General features: G+C 39.8%; 1 protein-coding gene across 1 annotated transcript; it reads right to left on the reverse strand.

Annotated features, from left to right (window-relative positions):
- Positions 1–732: 732 nt before the first annotated feature.
- Positions 733–18,076, reverse strand: OPN5 (opsin 5). Its single transcript, XM_053938983.1, is given in 7 exon segments — positions 733–796; positions 2,047–2,282; positions 4,440–4,774; positions 7,186–7,356; positions 11,387–11,506; positions 17,766–17,932; positions 17,934–18,076. Coding segments are annotated over 7 exon segments (1,236 nt in total).
- Between the last annotated feature and the right edge of the window lie 3,800 nt (positions 18,077–21,876).

Consider the following 21,876-nt stretch of genomic DNA (forward strand, 5'->3'; position numbering starts at 1 on the left):
ATAACTCCTAAATGAATCTCCAATTTGAGCAAAAGGCCTATCCCCTCTCATTCACAGTTGAGTAAGGATTTGTTATTCTGTATCTCGTAAAGTGATCCTGTGTATGAATGTGGCACATCTGACTTTGCCATGACTAAAATCAAAATATTTCTGAATATTGAAGGACTGAAGTCAAAGTGGGTTTAACACAGCTTGTAGCCTCATGATTTGGGAAGATGCTTACCAGGGAAATCCATTCAGCTAATGTTTCCCCACTGTGTAATTCAGAGTCCTGAGAAGTGAAGCTCTGACTCTGATTTTTCCTCTAAGGAATCCTTTCTCTCATTCTCCAGGTCTCCAGTGACTGCAGCAGGAATTTAGAGAGATTAGCTTTGGTAAACTAAAACTGGCCTTTATGAATACTTTCCTTCCCCTCAAGGAAAATATTGCTCAAATTATCATTTCAGTTAGTGCTAAGAACAACAAAAAAGGGCATTTTAAAGCATCTCAAGTGAAGGAAAAATTTTAATTTAAAAAAAAAAAATTCTGTTTCTTCTTCCTCTGAGTACTTAGAATATTTACCCAACTCTAGCACACTATTTTGGTCAGGATGGAAAGAACTGTACATTGTACATAGGAAAAGGGAATAAAATAAACCTGTCACCATGTTTTAATTCATTTACAGAAAGAGGAACTTGAGCCAGTAGGGTTGTTTGTCACCAGATTCTCATTTGCTGTAGGTCAGATGAGCCCTCATGCCTCCAGCTGGGTTTCGTTCATGGCTGTGGAGTCCCGGTGTGCAGATATCGTGTATGTCCTGTGGGCAGAGAGGGTACAATGGTCACTGTGCTCACACCAAGATGGAAATTAAGTTCCTACTTCTGGGAAGTGATTCCTCCAGATCATTTGGTCGCTGCACAGGCGCTGCACTGCACTGCACAGAGAAACCAGCTTGCATTCAGCTTGAGAGACTGGGTGAGACCTTCTTCAGATGTTAAACACAAATCCAGCTCCAAAAAAAATCCACTGAAGGCTACTTTGAATTTGTGTCCCATTTGACTAAAATTGCAGAAGGGATTTTTGCAAACTATAAATTCAGCACCTCAAACATTTACAACATATATAAACTCTGTATGTTCTGCAGATGAAATAAATCTCAGTTCAAGGTTATGGAATGATCTGCTACAAGAAGCTGTGGAAGCTCAAGATTGACTTGCTGAGCAACACACCAAAAATGCTGGAATTGGTAGGGGAATAATACGAACGATAAATGGTTGTTCATGCTTCTATCAAGGGACATATATTTTAGGCCTTTGGAGCAAATTACTGGAATTCTATTGTTTCATAGTCACTTATGTGTGCTATGGTGTTTATGACAGTCTACACTGTCAAATTAACATCCATCATTATCTCATTGTTCAACCACAAAAGTAAGGCAATTGTCTGGCATAATACAGAACTATACTTTTCCTCCAAGTGCATAATTAATGTTTTCAGGAATTCCACAGGTGTGCAGCACAAATTTTGCCTGAGGGTTGTAAGTAAAAAAATAAGGAGACTTTCTAATGAGACAATTACACTTTGATTTGTCTGGTTTGAGGTAAGTTTTCTTGGTATGAATGGTACCTGTGGGGTGGTTGAGGAACTACTGTCTCTCCCTGTTCATTCTGTGGCTGAAATGCATAGTATTAACATACTAATTATGGAAGGAATTAACACAATTCTCTTCCATTTGCTTCATCGGCAATAGAAGTCATCAACACCTTCTGGATGAAACTCATATGATGATGTGAAAGGAAGGAATTAGGAAGACAGGATTGATCCAAAACTCATTAAAACCAATAGGACTTGTTTCCAAGTCCTCTTTCCAAGAGTCTTCTTTCTTCTCCTTATACACCTACAGTCACTTTACAAATTCTCATGGCAGGAAAAATCCCAAATCAAAATTGTCATAGTCAAACCCAAGAAACAAGATTCAATGAGCTGTGATTCTTGGTCAATCTTAGTTTGGGGCTTTTTGGAACATCGTGTTCTTAAAGGTATCCTACTTCCCAAAGAAAAATTTACCTTGATTTCTTCAAAGAGCTCTTGGCCTTCAGCCCTCCCGGCCGGCAGCAGGCAAACTTGCAATCAATGACCTGGTAAATGATGGGGTTGTACATGGCTGCTGACTTTGCAAGCAGTGTTGGTATCACTGAGAACTTTATGGGGACTGAGTCCGGCCGTCCAAAGGCTGACCAGACCGAGACCACGGCGTAAGGGATCCAGGCAATGAGGAACCCTGTGCAGATCAACATTGCCACCTTGTGAGAGCAGAAAAGAGACAGTGGGGTTTATCCAGAACAGTCAGACACTGGCAGAGCAGCACAGAGCTAGGCAGAGTGCAAGGGAATTGCATTCCACTGAATGGAAAAGAAAAATGATAACTTGCTTTTTCATATAAATTTACAATATGAACAAAATCTGCCTCTTTATCTCGTGCCTGTGTTTCTTTTGCCTGACAAAGAGCAGTTAATGAGTCTGCTATCAGACCTTTAAAAATACAGTAAAGTCTGGCTAAATATGAGGAACTAAATGAGATTTCAGAAAATAATAATAGCTTGATATTCAATTCAAATTATTTAAGGAGGGGATTCCTTTTCAAACACAGAATCTCCTTTTTAGTATAATAAACTCATAATAGCAAAGCACGACGGCTCTTGAAAAAAGATCTTTTGAAAATTGGGAATCTAACTGAGAGTGAGAATGCTAGTAAAATATCTAGATTTATTTCTCCTAACCCAAATCATGGATTTGCACTCCATTAGAATATGTAAATACTTTAAAAAGCAGATTTATGTTAAATATTTAGTTCTGATAAATGAGCTCCTGGTAAATTAGTAAGTGACCTCCTTATAATACGACAAAATGTAACCATAAGAAAGTTTAGTAAAATACCAAAGAAAAACTGTTTGAGGCCAAAATCTATGATTTGTATACGTTACCTGAACCAGCCTGTCTGCACTCGGTCACAGCCTGATATCACTTCAAATGATGCCATGCCATCATACATCCTGAAAAACATCTGCCTTTATACTGCTGCCATTGACAGATTATTGCTGCACCCACACTGGTAGCAGCACATGTGCACTCATTTGGAATAAGGCAATTAGCAGGATTAGAATTAAAAAAAAAAAAAAAATATTCACTAGAAAGCACAAGGGGTTTGGACATTGCACAACCTTTCCTGTAGCCTGTTCTTTTTGTTGCCTGTCACTGAAGGAACAGTGCAGGTAAGCCAAGGATCTCAAACACAGCCTGTTTGTTATAAATTGTGCTGTGTGTTCAAATGGGCTACAGTGGAGACTAATTTTCCATATTTATATTTACTCCAACATTATGTTCTCCAGTGTAGATCCAAGACAGAAAGGAAAATTACTTTTGTTGCAACTCAGATAACATTGAATTTTTACATGATCCTTCCAATATGCAAAAAAACCCCAAACATGCGTCCTCAAATCAAAAGTTTCCATTGCTCTTCAAAGGAAATTTGCTGAATAACCACCAAAAGAAAGTAACAACTTGAAACATCCTTTTAAAAGGCAAGTGAAGTTGTACGAGCTGTACTGGCAGCATTGGCTGTGCAGGTACATAGCTGAGATTTTCAGATATGTTTAGACTTAATGTCCCTTATTGCTGCATGTTATATAACACTCAGTTTCACTCAGAAAAATTGTAATAAAATTGGATCAGCCAAGCAAAACTTGCTGCTTGTCTCGCTCTTGGCATGTCTTACAGAGGTTGGTGAATCTTTTACAGCTAAGGAATCTGATTTTGTTCAATACAAGCCTTTATTTTGAGAGATTTCCTGGCACAATAGCCAGTATCAAGGATCATGGCTGTCACCACTGCCAAATAGAAAATAGATTCAATCAGAAAGGGAAAACAGGATATGGTCTGAGATGGAAAATTAACTTTAACAATTCAGCGCATTTTTATCAGCAGTTCATGGCTGAGCCTAACTGACAAATTATTTGCATAAAAACAATTGCAATGTCACAGGACTAATTTTTGTTTATATCTTAATTAACAGAGGAATATAAACTGTCTGAAAGTTTTATTTCCCTGATACAATAATCTGCTCTCTATCTGCTTTCTGTTATAATTCCTATGCACATCAAACACCTTAAATTACTAATTACAACTGTTTCTGAAAGCAAAGGGTATTTTATGGTGGGAAGCAGGGCCACAGGGAGATTATATGACTCGTCATAGGGGAAAGCTGTGGCAGAGCTTCAGAGTGAATCACGATCTCAGGGACACAAGTGCCTTAATCACTGAATTATGTCTCCTATTTTTTTCTCATCTTGACAGTAACAGAGGTGAAAGCTACAAAAACCACCTTCAGAGCATCGTGTTATTGTCTCCAAATCTGCTTCTAGGACCCAACCCAGCAAACTGAGGACAACATTCCTACCTACCTTGGTCAGCTTCATTTCAAGTATGTGGCTGTTCTGAATCCTGGTATCGTAGTGAGCAACTTCTTTGGTGGATGATTTGACTTTTAAAATTATTTTGACATAGGAAAACACAATCACCGCAGTTGGGAACAGGAGGCAGAAGAAAAGGATGCTCAGAACAAAAACCTGTCCAGCCACTGAAGCCTGTGCCAGCCACCAGTCCAGAGTGCAGGAGGTCCCAAAGGGCTCTGGGGCGTAGTTCCCCACCCCAGCAAAAGGCACTGTAGCCCAGAACGTAGCATAGGCCCAGATTATTGCCAGGCAGATAAATGCATGATGTCTCTTAAGCCAGGTACCTGGAGGAAAATTCAAGAGTGACAAGTTCATGTCCAGGTGTGTTTGGCACGATGGAATATGTCGTGTCACGTGGAAGGGTTCAAGGCCAGGCTGGATGTGGCTGTGAGCAATCTGGTCTAGTGGATGTTGTCCCTGTGGGGCCTTTGGAACTGGATGGTCTTTGAAGTCCCTTCCAACCCAAACCATTCTGTGATTCTGTGAAATATGAGATTTTTGACTGTTTGACAACAGCTCTGTCGTGTTCATCTTGGCTCTCTCCAGGTGTCCATAGTGACCCTGAGCTCACATTGTGCCTCATGAAGACAAAGGCACGCTCACATGGAAGGCTCCACCTGTCCTTATTTCAGATCTTTGCTTTAATTTATGATGAATTACAACTGAGAAGAGTCCAAACTAAGGAAATCCAAGCAACCAGCTCAGCAACAGTCATGGGAATCTTGTCCAGTAATTTCAAATCTTTAATGTAATTTAGGTTTTTTCCTATTCTTTCTTTCCTAACTTAGCTGCCTAAAGCCCAAACTCAGTGACTGAAAAACAAGGCTTTACAGTGGAAATAAGATATCTAAGATTTAATTTTACTTTTTCACTCTTTTCCAGTACAGAAAATCACCATGTGTATTCTGTCAGACGTATCTGTAATGCATGTTTTCATGTATCCTTGCCTTTTTTTTTTTAATCAAATACAAATAGAACTCCTGGAGATCAGAACATTGTCCCTCTGCTCATCTTGCATACAGCTCTAATTCATCCAGAAAAAGTTTCAGTTTGCAGGGTATTTATCATCATCTACATATTCAACATGTAGGACTCAGATAGGACTAACAAATTTAAATATTTCATTTTTGCAGAAACTCGCAATATGGTGTAATAACATCTCCTTCCATCTTGGAACCCCCAGATCGTTTGTAGTCTCTGACTCACAGGGGCTTTTTCACTCACTTCACACTAGCATTAAGTTTTCTTCGGGGCTTCAGAGTGATTTAAAATAAAACCAAAGCAAAGAAACACCTGTAATTGGAATGTGTCCCTTTCCAGCTGATTTTACATGTTGGGAACATTAGAAGGAAAATTAATATTGCCTGACAAATGATGTACTCATGTATGATGGCTGAAACACAGAAAGATGCTTTGTTGTGTTCAGGGGTGGAAAAACAAAGCAATAGTATAACTATTAAAAGAGAAACATTTTTTAACCACCTAGTCTGAGCATGATAAACATGCTTGTTTATTGCTCTCCATCATTTTGTAGGGACCACCATGATCAGAGCCCTTGAGAATAAAGGTTTTGAAGAGTTTTCTCTCTCGTGAACTAAGATGTTATGTTAAACACCACAGCTGGTGGCATGAATGCAGCCAGCCATGAAATATTCACTTCAGCTCACCAAGTCTGTGAAAAATTGTCTGTGATTTGGGTTGCCACTGAATTATTTTGATAAGACTTCAATAGAAAGATTTGAAATCCTGCTTAATATTATTGGTGTATCCAAAACTCAGCTAAGGAGACCTCCCCTGTACTCCCATTTAGGGTAAAAGCATGGACACACCAGGGTCTGTGATAGCACCTCTTAGCACAGTACCACAGCTTTTCTCTGCTTGCCCAGACTGGCTTACACTTCCTAGCTGCAAACCTTCCTTACAGCTTAACGTGATCAATATTTCATGTCATCATAAAGAAATCTGTTGTGTCCCTCAGGTCACACGGGCAAGGTGTTTATTACTTGTAAAGTCACCTTGAGCATTCCCTGTATTTGGATGGGAATTTAGTCCCTTACAATGCAAGAACATATTTTCTAAACTGTGACAATATAATTTATCTGGAAAGGATTAAGTATATAATGCATCATATTCCAGAGGTACAAGATTTTGATGGATATGGTGGTAACATCTTACACTGCTAAATTCATTTCATCCTCTCTGTTTCCATTTCCATATTTGAGAGACTGTTTCACACTATGACTTATTGCCCTTCCAAATCTCTTAGGTGTTTTAAATAGCATGGTACACACCACAGAGGAATTTGGGCACCTAATAAGGAATATTTTTATGTTTTGGTCCATAGGACTGTGCAATATGTGCATTACTTGCATCTGTTAATGTTAATAGGTCTTGATAGACATAAAGTGATTTATCTATGAGGGGTTACAAAAACTCATGGCTTAAGCAGACAGCAGAGGGACAACAGGGTGTTGTCCACCTATGAGGGGTGTTATGCTCAGCAAAATGAATTTAACTGGGATTTCTTGGATCATGCAAACATGTTTCTCTCCTCTGTGTACTCCCCTCTATATTTAAGAAAAGTATTCTGAAGAGCTTAGTTATTATTTCATTGTAGTAAGCTATAGCATTAATACAGCTTTTCTACAGTCATAGATAATAGAGTTATCTATATATAGAAACATATTTGTCTTACCATAGGACAAGTGGCAGATTTTCAGGTACCTGTCCAGGCTGACAGCTGTCATGGTGATGAGGCTCCCACAGCCAAAGAAGAAACCAGCCCACCCATACCAGCGGCAGCCTATCCACCCAAACATCCAGCGGTGGGAAAAGAAGGAGATGATGCTGAAGGGTTTGCCTACAACTTCAAAAGGAGGAGAGAATGTCAACCCACTGATAAAACCCACCCTTGAGAAAATCTCCTTTTATCAGAAAGGCAAACCCTCTCCCTTGCAAAAACTAATACGGTAAAAGTGCTCTGCAACATGGAGATAGGGTTTCAGGCAGAGTATGTGATGATTTTAAGCTGGGGGGTAAATTTAGATGGGATATTAGGAAGAAAATCTCTACTGTGAGGGTGATGAGTCACTGTCATGGGTTGCTCAGAGAAGCTGTGGATGTTCCATCTCTGGACGTGTTCAAGGCCAGGTGGGATGAGGCTTGGAGCAACCTACAATAATGGAAAGCATCACTGCCCATGGCAGGGGTTGGAACAAGATGGTCTTTAAGGTCCCTTCCAACCCAAAGCATTCTGTGATTCCATGGCTTGTGAGCACTCCATGCACAGGACTGAGCCTCAGACAGCTGTAGCTGGATCCCATGGCACCAGTGATGAGGTAGGATGAGCCAAGCCTGCAGAAGGGCTGGAAAGAGGTGCTTTACTATAAACCACAGGAACCAGAGGTAAACCAACACTCTGGAACCAATCATGGCCAGGCTCTTCTCATTATGAAACCCTCAGAGTATGTGTTAAGTCCACAGGCCAATACCTAAACAGGATGGGTGATGGTGAGTCAGAGTTTGAAATTAGCACAGATCTACTTAGTCTACATCCCTGTAGCCAATTGGGTGTCTTCGAGCACAAGGTAAAGAAATTTGCCTTCAGAAAGGACTTCTTCAAACCTTTCAAGGCCCAGCAGTAGGATGCACAATGAAGTAAAGTGTTAGGTGGGAAAGAAATACATGGACCTGAGCTGCAGAAGTGGTTTCAGCTCCTCTCCACACCACACATTTCTTTGGTGCCTCCTAGCAAGCCACTGCACACAGATATCAAAATATTCTAAGCTTTCCCAAAGAGATGGGAAATGAGTAACTATTTTTGAGGCTTTCTCTTAGAGGCACTTGAGCTCATTCCTCCACAGGTAAAAGTGAGTGCTGCATTATGGAAGAAGTGAAGTTTGGTAAAATGATATTCCATTCTCACTTTAAAGCAGGTTTACATTTTTCATATTCTTTTCAAGTATTGTGACAAAGAGAAAGTTTGAAAATTTTAATTATCTAGTTGGAAATCTCTTCCTTCTCCTAATTATTATCTTCCTCTTGGTCTTAATAAAGGCAAAGAAAATAAATCAAGTTTAATGGAACAGAAAACTCAAAAATTTATAATCTAGGGACATCTGTTTTCCAAACACCTCAGTTTTACTTACCAGCCTGATCTTAAATTCTCCCAGGCCTTAACATTCCAACTGCAACATTCAAACTACATTAAATATTGAACTCCACATTCAGTGACTGTATTCCTTCCTGTACAGGAACAGCCAGAGCACCTCAAGGGTTTGAAAACATCTCAGCTTTCCTGGGCTGGTTTCCCTGGCTGAACCAGTGTCTGTAATGTCATAGAAGCTCAGGGAATTGGTTTGTGAAGAAGGCAAAAATGATCTTGCAAACTGTATTTCCCACAAGGTAACCTATTCATAGAAACTGAGACAAAAAACCTCTATTTTGTTGAAGTGATCTGTAGGAAAATATTTTACCTAAAAACATTCCATTTCACATTGAACTGATGCAAAACCATGTGTTCTCTTTTCATTCTTAACAGAAAATTAAAGCATTTCTTCCAAAACCGAATCTTGCAGAAAATTACCATTATCTTCTATGCCAAAAGCATCGGGATTGAAAACCCTTCAAAATCAAATGCATTTTTAAAAAAGATATTTTTGGATTATCCTAAGCCTGTAAGGAAAGTTCTGCCTGGACCTGCAGGATGTGCTCAGGTCAATGAATGATGTGCTTTTCTCCGGGCAGAATAAATGGATTTTTAATTTTTCAAGCAAAAGCTGACCTCAGTGATTAAGGTTTCAAGAAAAACATTAAATATGGTAAGGTCTAGGTTATGTGCTAACAATCAAGTCAGCAACTTTAGGCATGCAAGTGACTGACAGCTTTAAAGGCCGACACATTCTTTGCACAAAATCAAATTTCTCTTCAGCAGCAGGACTGGGAGCAGCCCCGAGCACAGTGTCAGTGTCAAATCAGTCTGATGCAGCTTTGAACAAGGGGCTGATGCCACCCTGTGGAAATCTGCAGGAAGCATAACTCTTCAAAAAGTTGTTAAGAAAAGTGTGTAAAAGATTAAGATTTTGTGAAAAAAAAAATCTATCTTCACTTTGTCCAGCAGACAGAACCCATCAATTTTCTCAACTTAGCACCTCCCATTAATTAAAAAAAAATAAATAAATATAGAGAATGGAGAAAACCAAGCATGGCTCTGGTAATCACTATTTTTAATTCCAAAATTTAAACCCCAGATAGATTGAGATCCCCATGGAAGAAAGCAAGGTGACCAAGTGGTGCACTGGTAGCAGCCATAACAGAGATATTTCCAGCCCTCACACTAAGAAGGGTCCCAAACAAGCTGCAGTTTGGGTGGTTGGGATACAGTTTTTATGGTTAGGAGATACCTGTTTAAATTAATCCAATCATAGAATCACAGGATATTTTGGGTTGGAAGAGATCTTAAAGACCATCTTATTCCAGCCCCTGCCATGGGTAGGGACACCTTCCATTATCCCAGGTTGCTCCAAGCCCCATCTCACCTGGCTTTGGACACTTGCAGGGATGGGGCAGACACAGCTTCACTGGGCAAAATTCAGAATATAAAGCTGAAGAAATTCTCCTGAAACACTCCTTCTCATTGGAGTGACTAAGATGAGACTTATAGTATAGATTCTTAAAACACAAAGAGAATGGGAATATCACAGAGGAGGGAAAAGCCAGTCTGGGTTTTTTCCTTAACTTCTAAGTGTTGAGAGATGGAAGCAGTGTGTCCACGACAGAAATGCCAAGGAAATCATTGGGATTTCTCTGTGTGGTAGCAGTGATATTTATACCAACATCTTTCTTCTACTGAATTAGTATTTCCTTCAGAAATCTATGTTTACTGAACAAAACCACTGGAATCTGCAGGGATGAGAAGGTTTTTGGTCTTGTGCTGTGAGAGCTCAAAAAAGCATCAGTCTGGGGAGGCTGGGAGCCATCATTTTATATTGTTCAGTGATATTTTTGGAGTCTAAATGAGGGCAAAAGCATCTGGCAGAGACAAGGGTAGGAAAAGTGTGCTGAGGGATGAAATCCCAGTGTATACAACACGTGGGGGACAGATGACCCTGCAAGCATGGGAATGTAATTCCATTTATATGGCACTGGGGAGACCCATGGTCAGCTGGGTCCTGATACCCATTGCATTATCTGCCATCTGAAATATCCTTTTCTAAAGGGCATCCAGCCCTTTCCCTGTGAGCAGCTGGATCAGTCTCATGTCAAGAGCCAAAACAACCATCTCTGCAACTCTGGATAAACCTCTCCAAATGTCCTCCAATGCCAGGACATCCAGACTGTGGGGTTGAAATAAAAATCCTCCCAGTTGGCTCATACTCTACAGATTAACACAAATGCTTATATTTTCTGATCCGGAGACAAAGGAGGATGGCCACTAGAGAGAAAAGTATTAGCTTTGATGGGCTGATGGCCACTGGCATTTTCCAATTATTTGGCTAAATGGGTATTTTTGAGGCATTTGTAGCCATTCTATTTCACCCTATGGCAAGAAAACATAATTTTCTGCACCTGTAATACTGAGCTATTTTGTGGTTATTGTGCCAGGCTGCACGTGGAAGCTGCCTTTGGAGACCTGCCCAGTGCTGGGGTGAACAGGAGCTCTGCTTTTTTGATAAAATCAACTCTAATTTTTCCTCTGTACTGTTCATTTCTTCCCATCAAGTTGTTCAGGAATGTTTTTTTTTCCATCCTCCCCTATTATTTACATCCAAATAATAGAGCAGAAATATCTGCAGAAAAGGAATTTGGTGCTCCCATGACTTCCAGAGGAATGTCTCTTGCTGCTGCCAGGCAGAATGTGATAGTAAAAACAAGGGAAAATAAAAACATTAAATTACCTGAAATGCCCAGATCACACACTGCTAAATTAACAGTCATTATCTCAGCAGGTCTCAGTTTCTTTTTTCGCTTTGAGGACATATAAATAACATACCCATTTCCCAGAGTTGAAAGGATCCCTGTAACAATGGAAAATAGAATAGCATTCAAATTAGAATCATCCTCAAAACCAGCAATACCCCATCTTCCTTGTGAAACTCCCTGATATTTTCAGCCTGAACCTGTAGTCCCTAAGGCTGGGCATTTTATGCTGAAACGTGATCCCCTCATTGTCATTGTGCAGTTCACAGAGACCTCGACAGCAGACACGTCCTCCCACAGCAAATGCTGGTTTCCCCTCTGCAGTAGGACATTGCTTTCAGCAGCTGAGCCTGCCCAGACATCGACTGAATGCTCACAACAGAAACCCCAGAATCCCTCTGGCCTGACCAACACAGCTCTCACTCAAACGTTTATACAGCCACAAGAATGAAATTCAGCTCTCTGTAATCATAGGAACCAGAATCTGACCAACTTCAACTTTATTAAATACTCTAATCAGATGTTGAGGGATAAATTTCCAGTTTCATTTAAATTAATATATTGAGATTAAATCTTAAATCTTACCTTAAAATTTATTTATATCATAAGAAAGAAAAATAATAAAAAACATCTGATTAATCTGATTTTAACTTCTTCTCATATTGGCTGGCATATTTTTATCCATATCATGACCCAAGGACCCACAGGTACCAGCACTGCAAAGTGGTCCATCTGCCATGAAATTAATCACACCAGTACAGAAAATTGTAAGGTTTCCAGTTCCCTTAAAGAAAATATGTCTTCACTAATTCATATTTGAAAGAGTTTAAGGTCAGAGTGAGTGTTTTGCTATGGAAACACAGGACAGCACAGAACATTCCTCTCCTGGAGCAAGAAGGTGAAAATCCCAAAGGGACCATGGCCCACTGAGCCTCACACCAGATCAGGGGAGACACGTCAGAAGGAGGGAAATGCAGAAGAAAAGAGTGAAGAGCAGAGTGCCTGTGCTGCTGTTGCCTCACAAAAGGGACCTATAACAGCACTGAGGGAAATGTTGGAGAGACGTTCAGCCCGGGAAAGGGTGAGGGAGGATGTTTTCCATAAGTATTTTAGGTGTAAAGGGTGAGGAAGGGTATTTTCCATAAGTATTTTAGGCTTAAACGGTGAGGAAGGGTGTTTTCCATAAGTATTTTAGGTTTGACACCTTTATTTCTCACTACCTAAATCAGTAATTAAACTTTAAGCTTTGGGGGTTGGAACCACATGATGAGAGTTGGAACGAGACGATCTTTAAGGTCTGTCGAATCCAAAGCATTCTGTGATTCCATGATTCTGAATTTATTACCCTCAAGGAGCCTGTTTGCCCACTGCAGTAACCAGGAGTGGATCTTCCTGTCTTTATCCTCACCCTGTCTTCATCCCCACTGCTTTTTCTCTGCCTGCTTCCTCCCTGTCCCACTCTGAGGGTTGTCCTGAGTACTTGGCTACCTGCTGAGGCCAGCTCCTCACACTGCTCCACAAACAGTCATAAAAAACCCAACTGCCCTCTGTTGATGAGGCATCAAATTGACCCTTTGTGCTGCCTTGCACACGGGGCTCTGCTGGGGCAATCTCTGTTTGCAGAAAGCCCCAGCACCCTCCAGCCCCCAGCAGTGCTGCCCTCTCCAGATGTTGTACCTTTGAATACCGCGTAATTTTCATCCGAGTCTTCTGGCAGGCCAGACCTCAGGAAATGTAGTTCAGTAAAGAAATGGGTATTTAATTATTTAGTGATTAATTTCGTAATTCAATAATAAATAATCCAGTATTTAAATGGGTATTTTGTTATTTACTCTGGTCCATCAATGGCACGATCCCCTTGCAAGAGTGCCTTGTCCCCACAAAATCAAGAAACCCAACCTGGGAACATCCATTAGGCAGAGAGAGAAATGGTTCCCAGATGTTAAAAACAAATTATTTATCAAGAAATATGAGTGACTGAGGAATCAAAAGTTTACCAAACTCAGGAGAAAAATATTTTAATTTTTAATTTTTCTGTATTAAAAGTGACACATTGGAAAATTTTTATTTTTATATTGACAGTATTGCTTTCTGTATTATTTTGCAAAATAAACAGAAGAACAGAAGCTGGCTTATTATTGATCTTAGGTTTTCTCACCAAATTTTATTTACCCTGAGTGAATTAAATTCTAAGAACAAGCTACTCTTATGGCTCTGCAAATTTAATCTGAATTATAAGCAGATAGAGGTATTCATAGGAGTAATTTTCTTCCTCACAGCTTAGTAAATGAATCTCAATGCTGTGAGCATTTTTCATATATTTTAATCCTTTTCTCTCTTAATGCCATTTTCCTCTCCAGTGATATTTAGGATAACTAGAGTGCCAGCATCTAGTATGAAATACCTTTTGAAAGCATTTGACATTTTCTTGAATCTTTTTCAACTGACTGGCAGTCTAGAGAGACATCTCTATCAGCCAAGTAGCTCTGAAGTTGCCAAGTTGCTCTGAAGCCACTGCTCATTATTAATATCAATGTTTCAGAGAGCCCCAGCCCACTGACCTCCTAATCCTCTGGCTGGAAGGGGTCCATTGATCATTTGTGTTGCCTTTTGTCTATGCCTGCATCTGAAAATTGCTGATCTGAATCTTTTTTAACTCCTTGGTGATCGAAACTCTATAATCTCCTTAGGTGAGGTATCTAATGCTCCGTTTCTCCTGCTATGAAATGGCTTTCCCAGCAGTCAGCTGAAGCCCCTGCTGGAGCAGGCTCCCAACTCTGGTAAGTTGGAAACAGGGGCAAAAGACTTTTCAGATATTAAAAAAAGGCTCTTTTTCAGGAGAACTGTCCATGGCACTGTGGCACTATTACATATATACAAAAAAAGAGCCAAGGATGTGATAACTAAAAAAGTGACACCTGCAGAGACAGAGCCAGGCTGAGACACACAACCTGCAGCGAGAGGGGAAAGTGTTTACAAGTAGCCAGCTGGAGAAATAAACTTCCACTTCTCCAACCTGAGAGCAGCACTAAACCATCAGAGAAAATAAAATTTGAAAAAAAAATGGTAGTTCAGGATTTTGTTTTCAATTAAGCTGTTTCATAACAGGCTGAGGAAGTGTGCATAACAGTTTGTAAATCAATAGTGACTTTCCAAGGGGTTTCAGAGGAGCTGACAGCCAGAGGGTCCCTTCTCAGTACTTTGTCACCCTGCCTGGCTGTACAGTGAATCAATCAAGGCAGTGATGAAAAAGCTGGTGGGGGAAGTGACAAAGACAAAAGAATTGGATCTGATAATTTTTTCTAAACAATTAAAAAGCTACACATGGAAATGAACTACTCAGGACAAAGGATCATGTGCTTACATAGAATTTATCAGACTAGTCAAGACTCCTGATTTTCTTCAAAGACAAAAAACAATCATTTTTCTAATTTAAACTAGAATACTTCAGGTATACACCCAGTCTGACCCTAAAATCTCTGCAGGGTTTCCTGATAAGATCCAGCCTTGTTCACTCACTGTTCAGCTTCTTCTCCTTTTTGATAGAAATTTTAAACTCACTTGCACCTTATACAGCTCAAGTGCAAGAAGATGCACAAAAGCAGTCCTGGCTTCCCACCTCCTGCTTCCCTGTCCCCGCTGTCAGGATGTCCCCACAGCCCATCCTCAGGAGGGGCCACAATTTCTTGCAAAGGGCTAGGGAACACAGTTCAGTGGAAAAATGTGACAGGTTTAATCTGAATCATAAGTCATGATAAAAAACCACAGACATGGAATCATAAAATCATTTAGGTTGGAAAAGACCTCCAAGATGATCAAGTCCAACTTTTGACTGAGCACCACCATGCCAACCAATCCATACCACGAAGAGCTACCTCCACTCATTTTCTGAACTTCCAGGGCTAAAGATTTCGCCATTCCCTGGGCAGCCCATTCCTGTGCCCAACCATTCTTTCAGGGAAGAATTTTTTTCCTAATATCCACATTCTATAGATCCAAGGAATATGCAAATACAGCACTTATATGGATACGGGAAGACCATAATTAGCTCTAATAAAAACCACTAGTGAAGTTTGTTATGCACACAAGGGCAAAGCAATTAACCAAGTAACATGCATTTCAAAACACACATTTCAAAAGTTAAGTTAATTTAGAGCTAAATGTGGGATATGATATGTACAGAAACATACAGATACAGCAGAGCTACCCTGACCCAGGCCCCTGGATACAATGGGTTCAAAAGTCCAATATCAAAACAATTATGAGACCTATCAAAATTATAATTTCATTTTCCTCACATTGCTCACGAAATTGCTCTGTGCCTTTATGGTTGGCTTTTGACTTTTCACTGGAAATTTTTGATTCTTGTTCCTTGCTTTAATTTGATTGTGCCTATGTTTTTCAAGATGTTTCACACCTGACAGGGGTAATTTTTGGAAAAGGATAAATCTACACTAAATACAGTGAATATAACAAGGTAACACAGTGTATATTGGGAAGATTCATCCATCAGACATATTTCCTGGGATTAAAGCTAAGTTTACTTAACAAAGTGAAAAAAGACCCGAAGTGGGGGTTGTTTTGTACAGTTTAGTGAAAACTTCTGTCTTCAGGACAACAGAAAAAAGAAATATGTGTGAAAACTGAGGATACCTAAAAAGAGTGTATGAATACCAAGAACAGCACCGAGATACAGCTTCACCTATCACCTCTGCTGCTCTGAATTCTTTTTTCAATAAACACATAAGCAGAAGAGAAATGAGAAAAAAACAGAAGCATAAATAGAAGGGAAATAATAATAAAAACTCTGCTACCTCCACTATGGAAAAGATTACATTAATTGGATCAGTCAGAGGAAAAGCAGCAAGACAGAGTAGGGGGGGGGGATGTAAAGTAGTGAATGAGAAACACAAAGGTAGGGCTGACTGACAGATCTTGGTATTTTGTGCACAACTCATTGAACAAGAGAATGAATCAAAACTGAAATAAATGTCAAGGAATCACTGTACATCCTGTATTCAGCCTTGTCTTCAGACATCTGACACCTGGAGCCCAGGTTTTTGGCAGAACAGTTCTGTCCTCAGATCAGTTTTAGTGAGAAAATTGCTGTTGAGCTGTGAGAAACTGCATGAAGTAAGACCATAAAGCATAAAGGAACTTAAAATATATAAAGAATGGAATGGAATGGAATGGAATGGAATGGAATGGAATGGAATGGAATGGAATATGGAATGGAATTTTATGGAATAGAATAGAATAGAATAGAATAGAATAGAATAGAATAGAATATGGAATATCCTGAGATGAAAAGGACCCACATGGATCACCAAAGTCCAGCTTTTCATCCTGCAGAGGACAATTCCAAGAATCCCATCCTGTGCCTGACAGCTTTTCCCAAACACTTCTTGAGTTCTGTCAGGCTGGTGCTGTGACCACTGCCCTGGGGAGCTGTTCCAGGGCCCGACCACCCTTTGGGCAAAGAACCTTTTCTTGATATCCAGCCCAAACCTGCCCTGATTCAGCTTCATGCCATTCCCTCAGGTGTTGAGGCAAATATGGACACAAAAAGACATTTAATTGAAAACAAAATCCTGAACTATCTTTTTTTTTCTTTTTAAAATTTTATTTATAACTCTGCCCTCCTCCACAAAGTAAAGAAGGCAAATTATCAAGAATAAGGCCCAATTTATCCCTAGAAGAAATAGAGACCAGCATTTTGCTGCTGAAAGATAACTCCTTGGCATGTGAATACTTTAAAGAGAAATCAGTCCCAGCTATCATGGGTGTGCACTAACCCATAGATAATTGTATTTATTCTGCTTGCAAGGTCACTTTGAACCTTGTAAAGGACTCTAACACAGAAGGATGGGGAGGGTGCTAGGCAGAAAATATTGCTCAATGTGATGTGTAACAGAGGACAGACGATGCCAGGAGCTGAGCAAGGGTTACATGAACACATCTGAGGGTGTTCAGGCTGTAGAGGCTCATGAGAGAGGCTGAAAACAGGCCTCAAAACCCATATGGCATGATGAGGGAAACCCTATTCTGCCCAGGGACAAATTAAACTCCTGAGTAGCAACCTATCAGTTATTAAAAACAATGAGTATTTCTTCACTTTTTGCTGAAACATCTACTGCTAGTTACTTTTGGCTACCTGCAGCAGAATTATCTATTGATATTAACTGTTGATACCATATTTCTAACACATTATCTCTCTTCCCTTCCAGATTTTTATTTCTAGTATGAAAAAAATGTGTAATTACACATCTAATGAAAAGCAGTTTCTTTTTCTTTTCTGAGATCTGCAAGGATGCAGCAGCACAGTCATATTTCAAAGACCAATTATAAAATCATTACCAATTATTGTCAAATAAAAGCCAGCTATGATGTCAGCTTCTCTAGAGAGCTTTGATGCAAAGGGGTCTTCCTTTTGGAGAGAGTGTGGGATGTATTCTTCCTGGGAAGAATTGTTGTGATCTGGTGCCATCCCACTCATGTCCAGTGAAGTGTCTGAAAAACAAAAGAACAGAGTTTGCAACAGATCACACCTGCTCTTAGAAAATGTGAAGATATTTTTGTTGATACACGGGATCCATCTTCCTATTTTCAATTCTGCTCTGACACTTCACAGGGCATTTCAGGATACCATTCAAACTTGCATAAAGCATCGTGCCATGACTTGGATCATGACTTGCTTTATCCAAAAACATCATTATTTACATGGGACCACAACAGGAAAAAGGCACTGAGCTATTGGAGAGTGTCCAGAGGAGGCCACAAGGATGGTGAAGGGTCTGGAGGAGAAGCCTTTGAGGAGCAGCTGAGGTGATGTGGTCTGTTCAGCCTGGAGAAGAGAAGACTGAGGGGAGACCTCACTGGGGTGTTTAACATCCTTATGAAGGGAAGAGGAGAGGCAGGGGCTGATCTATTCCTTCTCATGACCAGTGACAGGACTGGAGGAAAGCTGGAGCTGGGTCTGTTGCTTGTGTTTGTCTATACACATTCTTCTCACAATGCCAAGAAACTGGGAATTATCTGCAAGACAGTCCCAGCAATGTCTTTGTATCCTGAGGGGTACTATGTCTGTAGATGGCAGCTCTGCAAATTTTACAGATAAGTGAAAAATTGCATCCATAAATTCTCCTTAGAGTTCCTTAGGTGTTGTGTTCCAATGCAAATAACTTTGCCATGGTTATAAACAATTGGTCATTGGAATTGTGAAACAGCAGGAGCATTAAATAGTAGAGTCATCTAGGAAGGCTTGTTGGGTTTTCTTTCCATTTTCTTTTGTGTGGAAATGGGTTATTGAGGTCAAACGTGTTAATATAAGTGAAGGGAACCCTGGTAGGGGAAAATGGGAATCTGGCAAACCCCCATGACAATCATCCCTCCAGAAACAAAAATGTTTCTGCCATGTTTGAAACCACCTAGCCAGGAGCTGTTTACGGCATTCAGACACCCCAATTCCTCTTGCTGACGCTTGCTGGGGCAGGAATGGCACTCATGAACTTAGCACTTGACTCAGGGCTTCTATAACTTTTGCTGTGGGACCTGGGACAAGTTGTGAAACGCTATATTTTTCCCCTCAAAAGTCCAACTTGGAGAGAGACTAAATGAGAAACAAAAATTTTTTATTTATTTTACCCATTTGCTCTCTCTTCTGCATCTTGAAGACAGGCACTCTTGTCAATAACAGACCTGTGTGGCCAGATCTGTTATTGCACATGTACACCTGAAGCACTCACAGCCCTCTCCCTACTGTCCTTCTATCTTTGGCAAAAATAAAAAAGAAAGGTTTTACTGAAGGGGATTGAACCATGAAGGCATACTGCTACTCCAGACATGGGAGAGAACAAAAACTCACCCGGACATATGGCTCCACACATCATTAACTATTTAAAGTTCAGCAGCCTCATTGTCTCTTGGGTTTTCTTTAATTAAAAAAAAAAATAAAAAAGGCTGATTAATTTTAATATATTTTTTTTTTATTCGCTGTTCCAGACAGCAGAGCAACCACTTAGGTTTGGATCAGGTACTCTGGTACAATAGCCCGGACAGTCTGAAAAAACCATCTTGTACAAAAGGATGGACTAAAGCATGAACCTGGGAAATAATCAGGATAATCCTGTCCGTCCTGTCATAGCCACAGGTCTTGATCCAGGTTTCACCTGGCCTTTAAAAGGATCCTGATGTTTTTCTGTGCCCCAGCTTGGAGGGTCACACAGCTCCTCTGTGGCTGCAGCGTTTGAACCATATGGGTGGCTGAAGTGATGCAAATGGAAAAGCACATCTGGGACCTGTCAGCACAATTTGGGTTTGATGCAAATATCAGAGTATTTAAGGGCATGTTCCTCTTTTGAGCCACAGTAGAATCTCCCACTCAAGTCAGTATCAGGTGGCTCACAAGGACAATATTTTGCTATGTCCAAGCAGACAAACAAAGTGGCTTTAAATAGAAATTTTCAACTTCTGTGTATGCTAAACCCAGCCAGAAGTGCAGACACTGGGTTTTCTAATCTGCCTTAAAGCAAAGGTGCAGGTTTGCCAGACAAATCTCAGCCTTGGGACAGGAGAGCCCCAGCCCACTGACCTCCTCTCTGGTCCATCTAGACATGGAAAATTTTGCTGCTTCTCTTGATATAAGCTGTTTACCTGCTTGCAAATGCTGTGACAGAGTATCCCCTCTGGCTGCTGAAAAAGAAACACTTTATCTCAGCTTTAAGCAGAGAGAGCACATTATTTCTTAAAAATTTGCAACAAATATAAAAGAAAATTAATGTCTAACTTCCAAGTAGGTATGCAAACTTTCCTTATCATTTTAAATCATGTCTGGTGAATTAAGAAAAAGTTCCAGATATAAGAAGATAAAAAACAACACTACTTGATTTACACAAATATTGTTAGTGTAGGGGGTTAGTACTTGATTATGGCTTTAGAAGATGTTCATCATCCTGACTAGACAGGAATTAACAGTGCCCCCCAAAATGAAGCTTTATTCCAGAATCAATCTCACTTTTAGAATGCATAAGACAGAAAAGTGTGTAATTAACAGGGCAGAATAATTAGTCCTCTCATAATTCCAAGTCAAGAAAAGCCATAATCCTAATCAGCATCTAGTGCCTAAATATTGGGTAAAAAAATATGGAGAGGGATAACTTTTGTAGTAGTAGGCAAAACCTAGCAAATGTAGGGGATGTGCATTTTCACAAATGCATTATTTCAGGAACCAAGATTGGAACTGCCAACTCTGTTAGTTTTATTTATACTTGTGTTTTATAAGGTATCACAGTATTAAATGCCTGATAAATATCATGAATCTTCTCATTCACAGCTCCTAAAAGTTAATGAGTCAGCAACAGAGACTACAAAGTATTGTTTTAATAGAAAAACAAGTGATCCATGCTTGTACCAGTCCTCATTGCTTGCAAGTTCCTGGGAACTCCTAAACATTTTGGGAAGATACAAATGGGAAGTGTAGCAACCCAGGCAAAATATGAAGTCCTTAATCTAAGTTAGTAAGAATCTAAACTAGTAAGAAATCTTAATTAGTAATGAATCTAAATTAATAAGAGAACAATCACTGTGCTTATGTTAGCCAGACAAAAGTGGATACACCCAATTTATGTATGACAGCCAAACTGGTATGAAGTGGGGAATGTATTTTTATAAATTTGCAAGTAAATGAAGGAAATATTAATGCCAACCATTAAAAAAAAAAATCTGAACAAACTAAAAGCATGTTGTAGCTCAATGACAGAAGCAATTTAGGATGGGAAACAGCAGTGTATAGTGAGCGCCATAGGAATCCAAGAAACTGAACTGCTCTCAAATGCTGTCAAAATCCTCTGTGGAAGTTACTGTGGCAGGGATGCTTTAATGTACTTGACAAGAGAGCACAAGAAGTCAAACATTATTTCCAAAGTGATGGCCCACAGACAAGTGTAGCAATTATTTGTAAAAGCAGATTAATGGCAGGGGATAAATGGCAAAATGAAACAAAAGATGTCCATAGACCCAGAGTCACCTCATAGAAAGAGTCAGTCGGGCTTGTTTGAAAGATTAATACAGCTAAAGTGATAACACTATCAATTGTGTTAATTAAGATTGTGTTAATAATTTTCTGCTCTCTCGTGATATATTAAAAACAATAAAACCATTAATAATTTTATCTGAGTCAGTAAAAGACAAAAGCTAAAAGGATAAATTAATGTCAGCAAATATTATCTTTTTAAGAGGAAAAAAGGTAATTATCTCCTAATTTGTCCAATTACATCCACTTCTCAGTATGTCCACAGAAAAGTTAGTCTGCTCTCAGTGTCTGCTGGATCCCAGCTCACACTGTCAAGTGTTGTGTTTATCCTAAACTTCCTCTGGGTATTTTGAGGAGCTCCTTTCACAGACTGGGGCTGTGGAAGCACAGGCAGAGGTCCCAGTGGTCATTGCCTTGTCCTGTCACACCACCCTGGCT

The sequence above is a fragment of the Vidua chalybeata genome, chromosome 3, assembly GCF_026979565.1.
Source record: "Vidua chalybeata isolate OUT-0048 chromosome 3, bVidCha1 merged haplotype, whole genome shotgun sequence".
Lineage (NCBI taxonomy): Eukaryota > Metazoa > Chordata > Aves > Passeriformes > Viduidae > Vidua > Vidua chalybeata.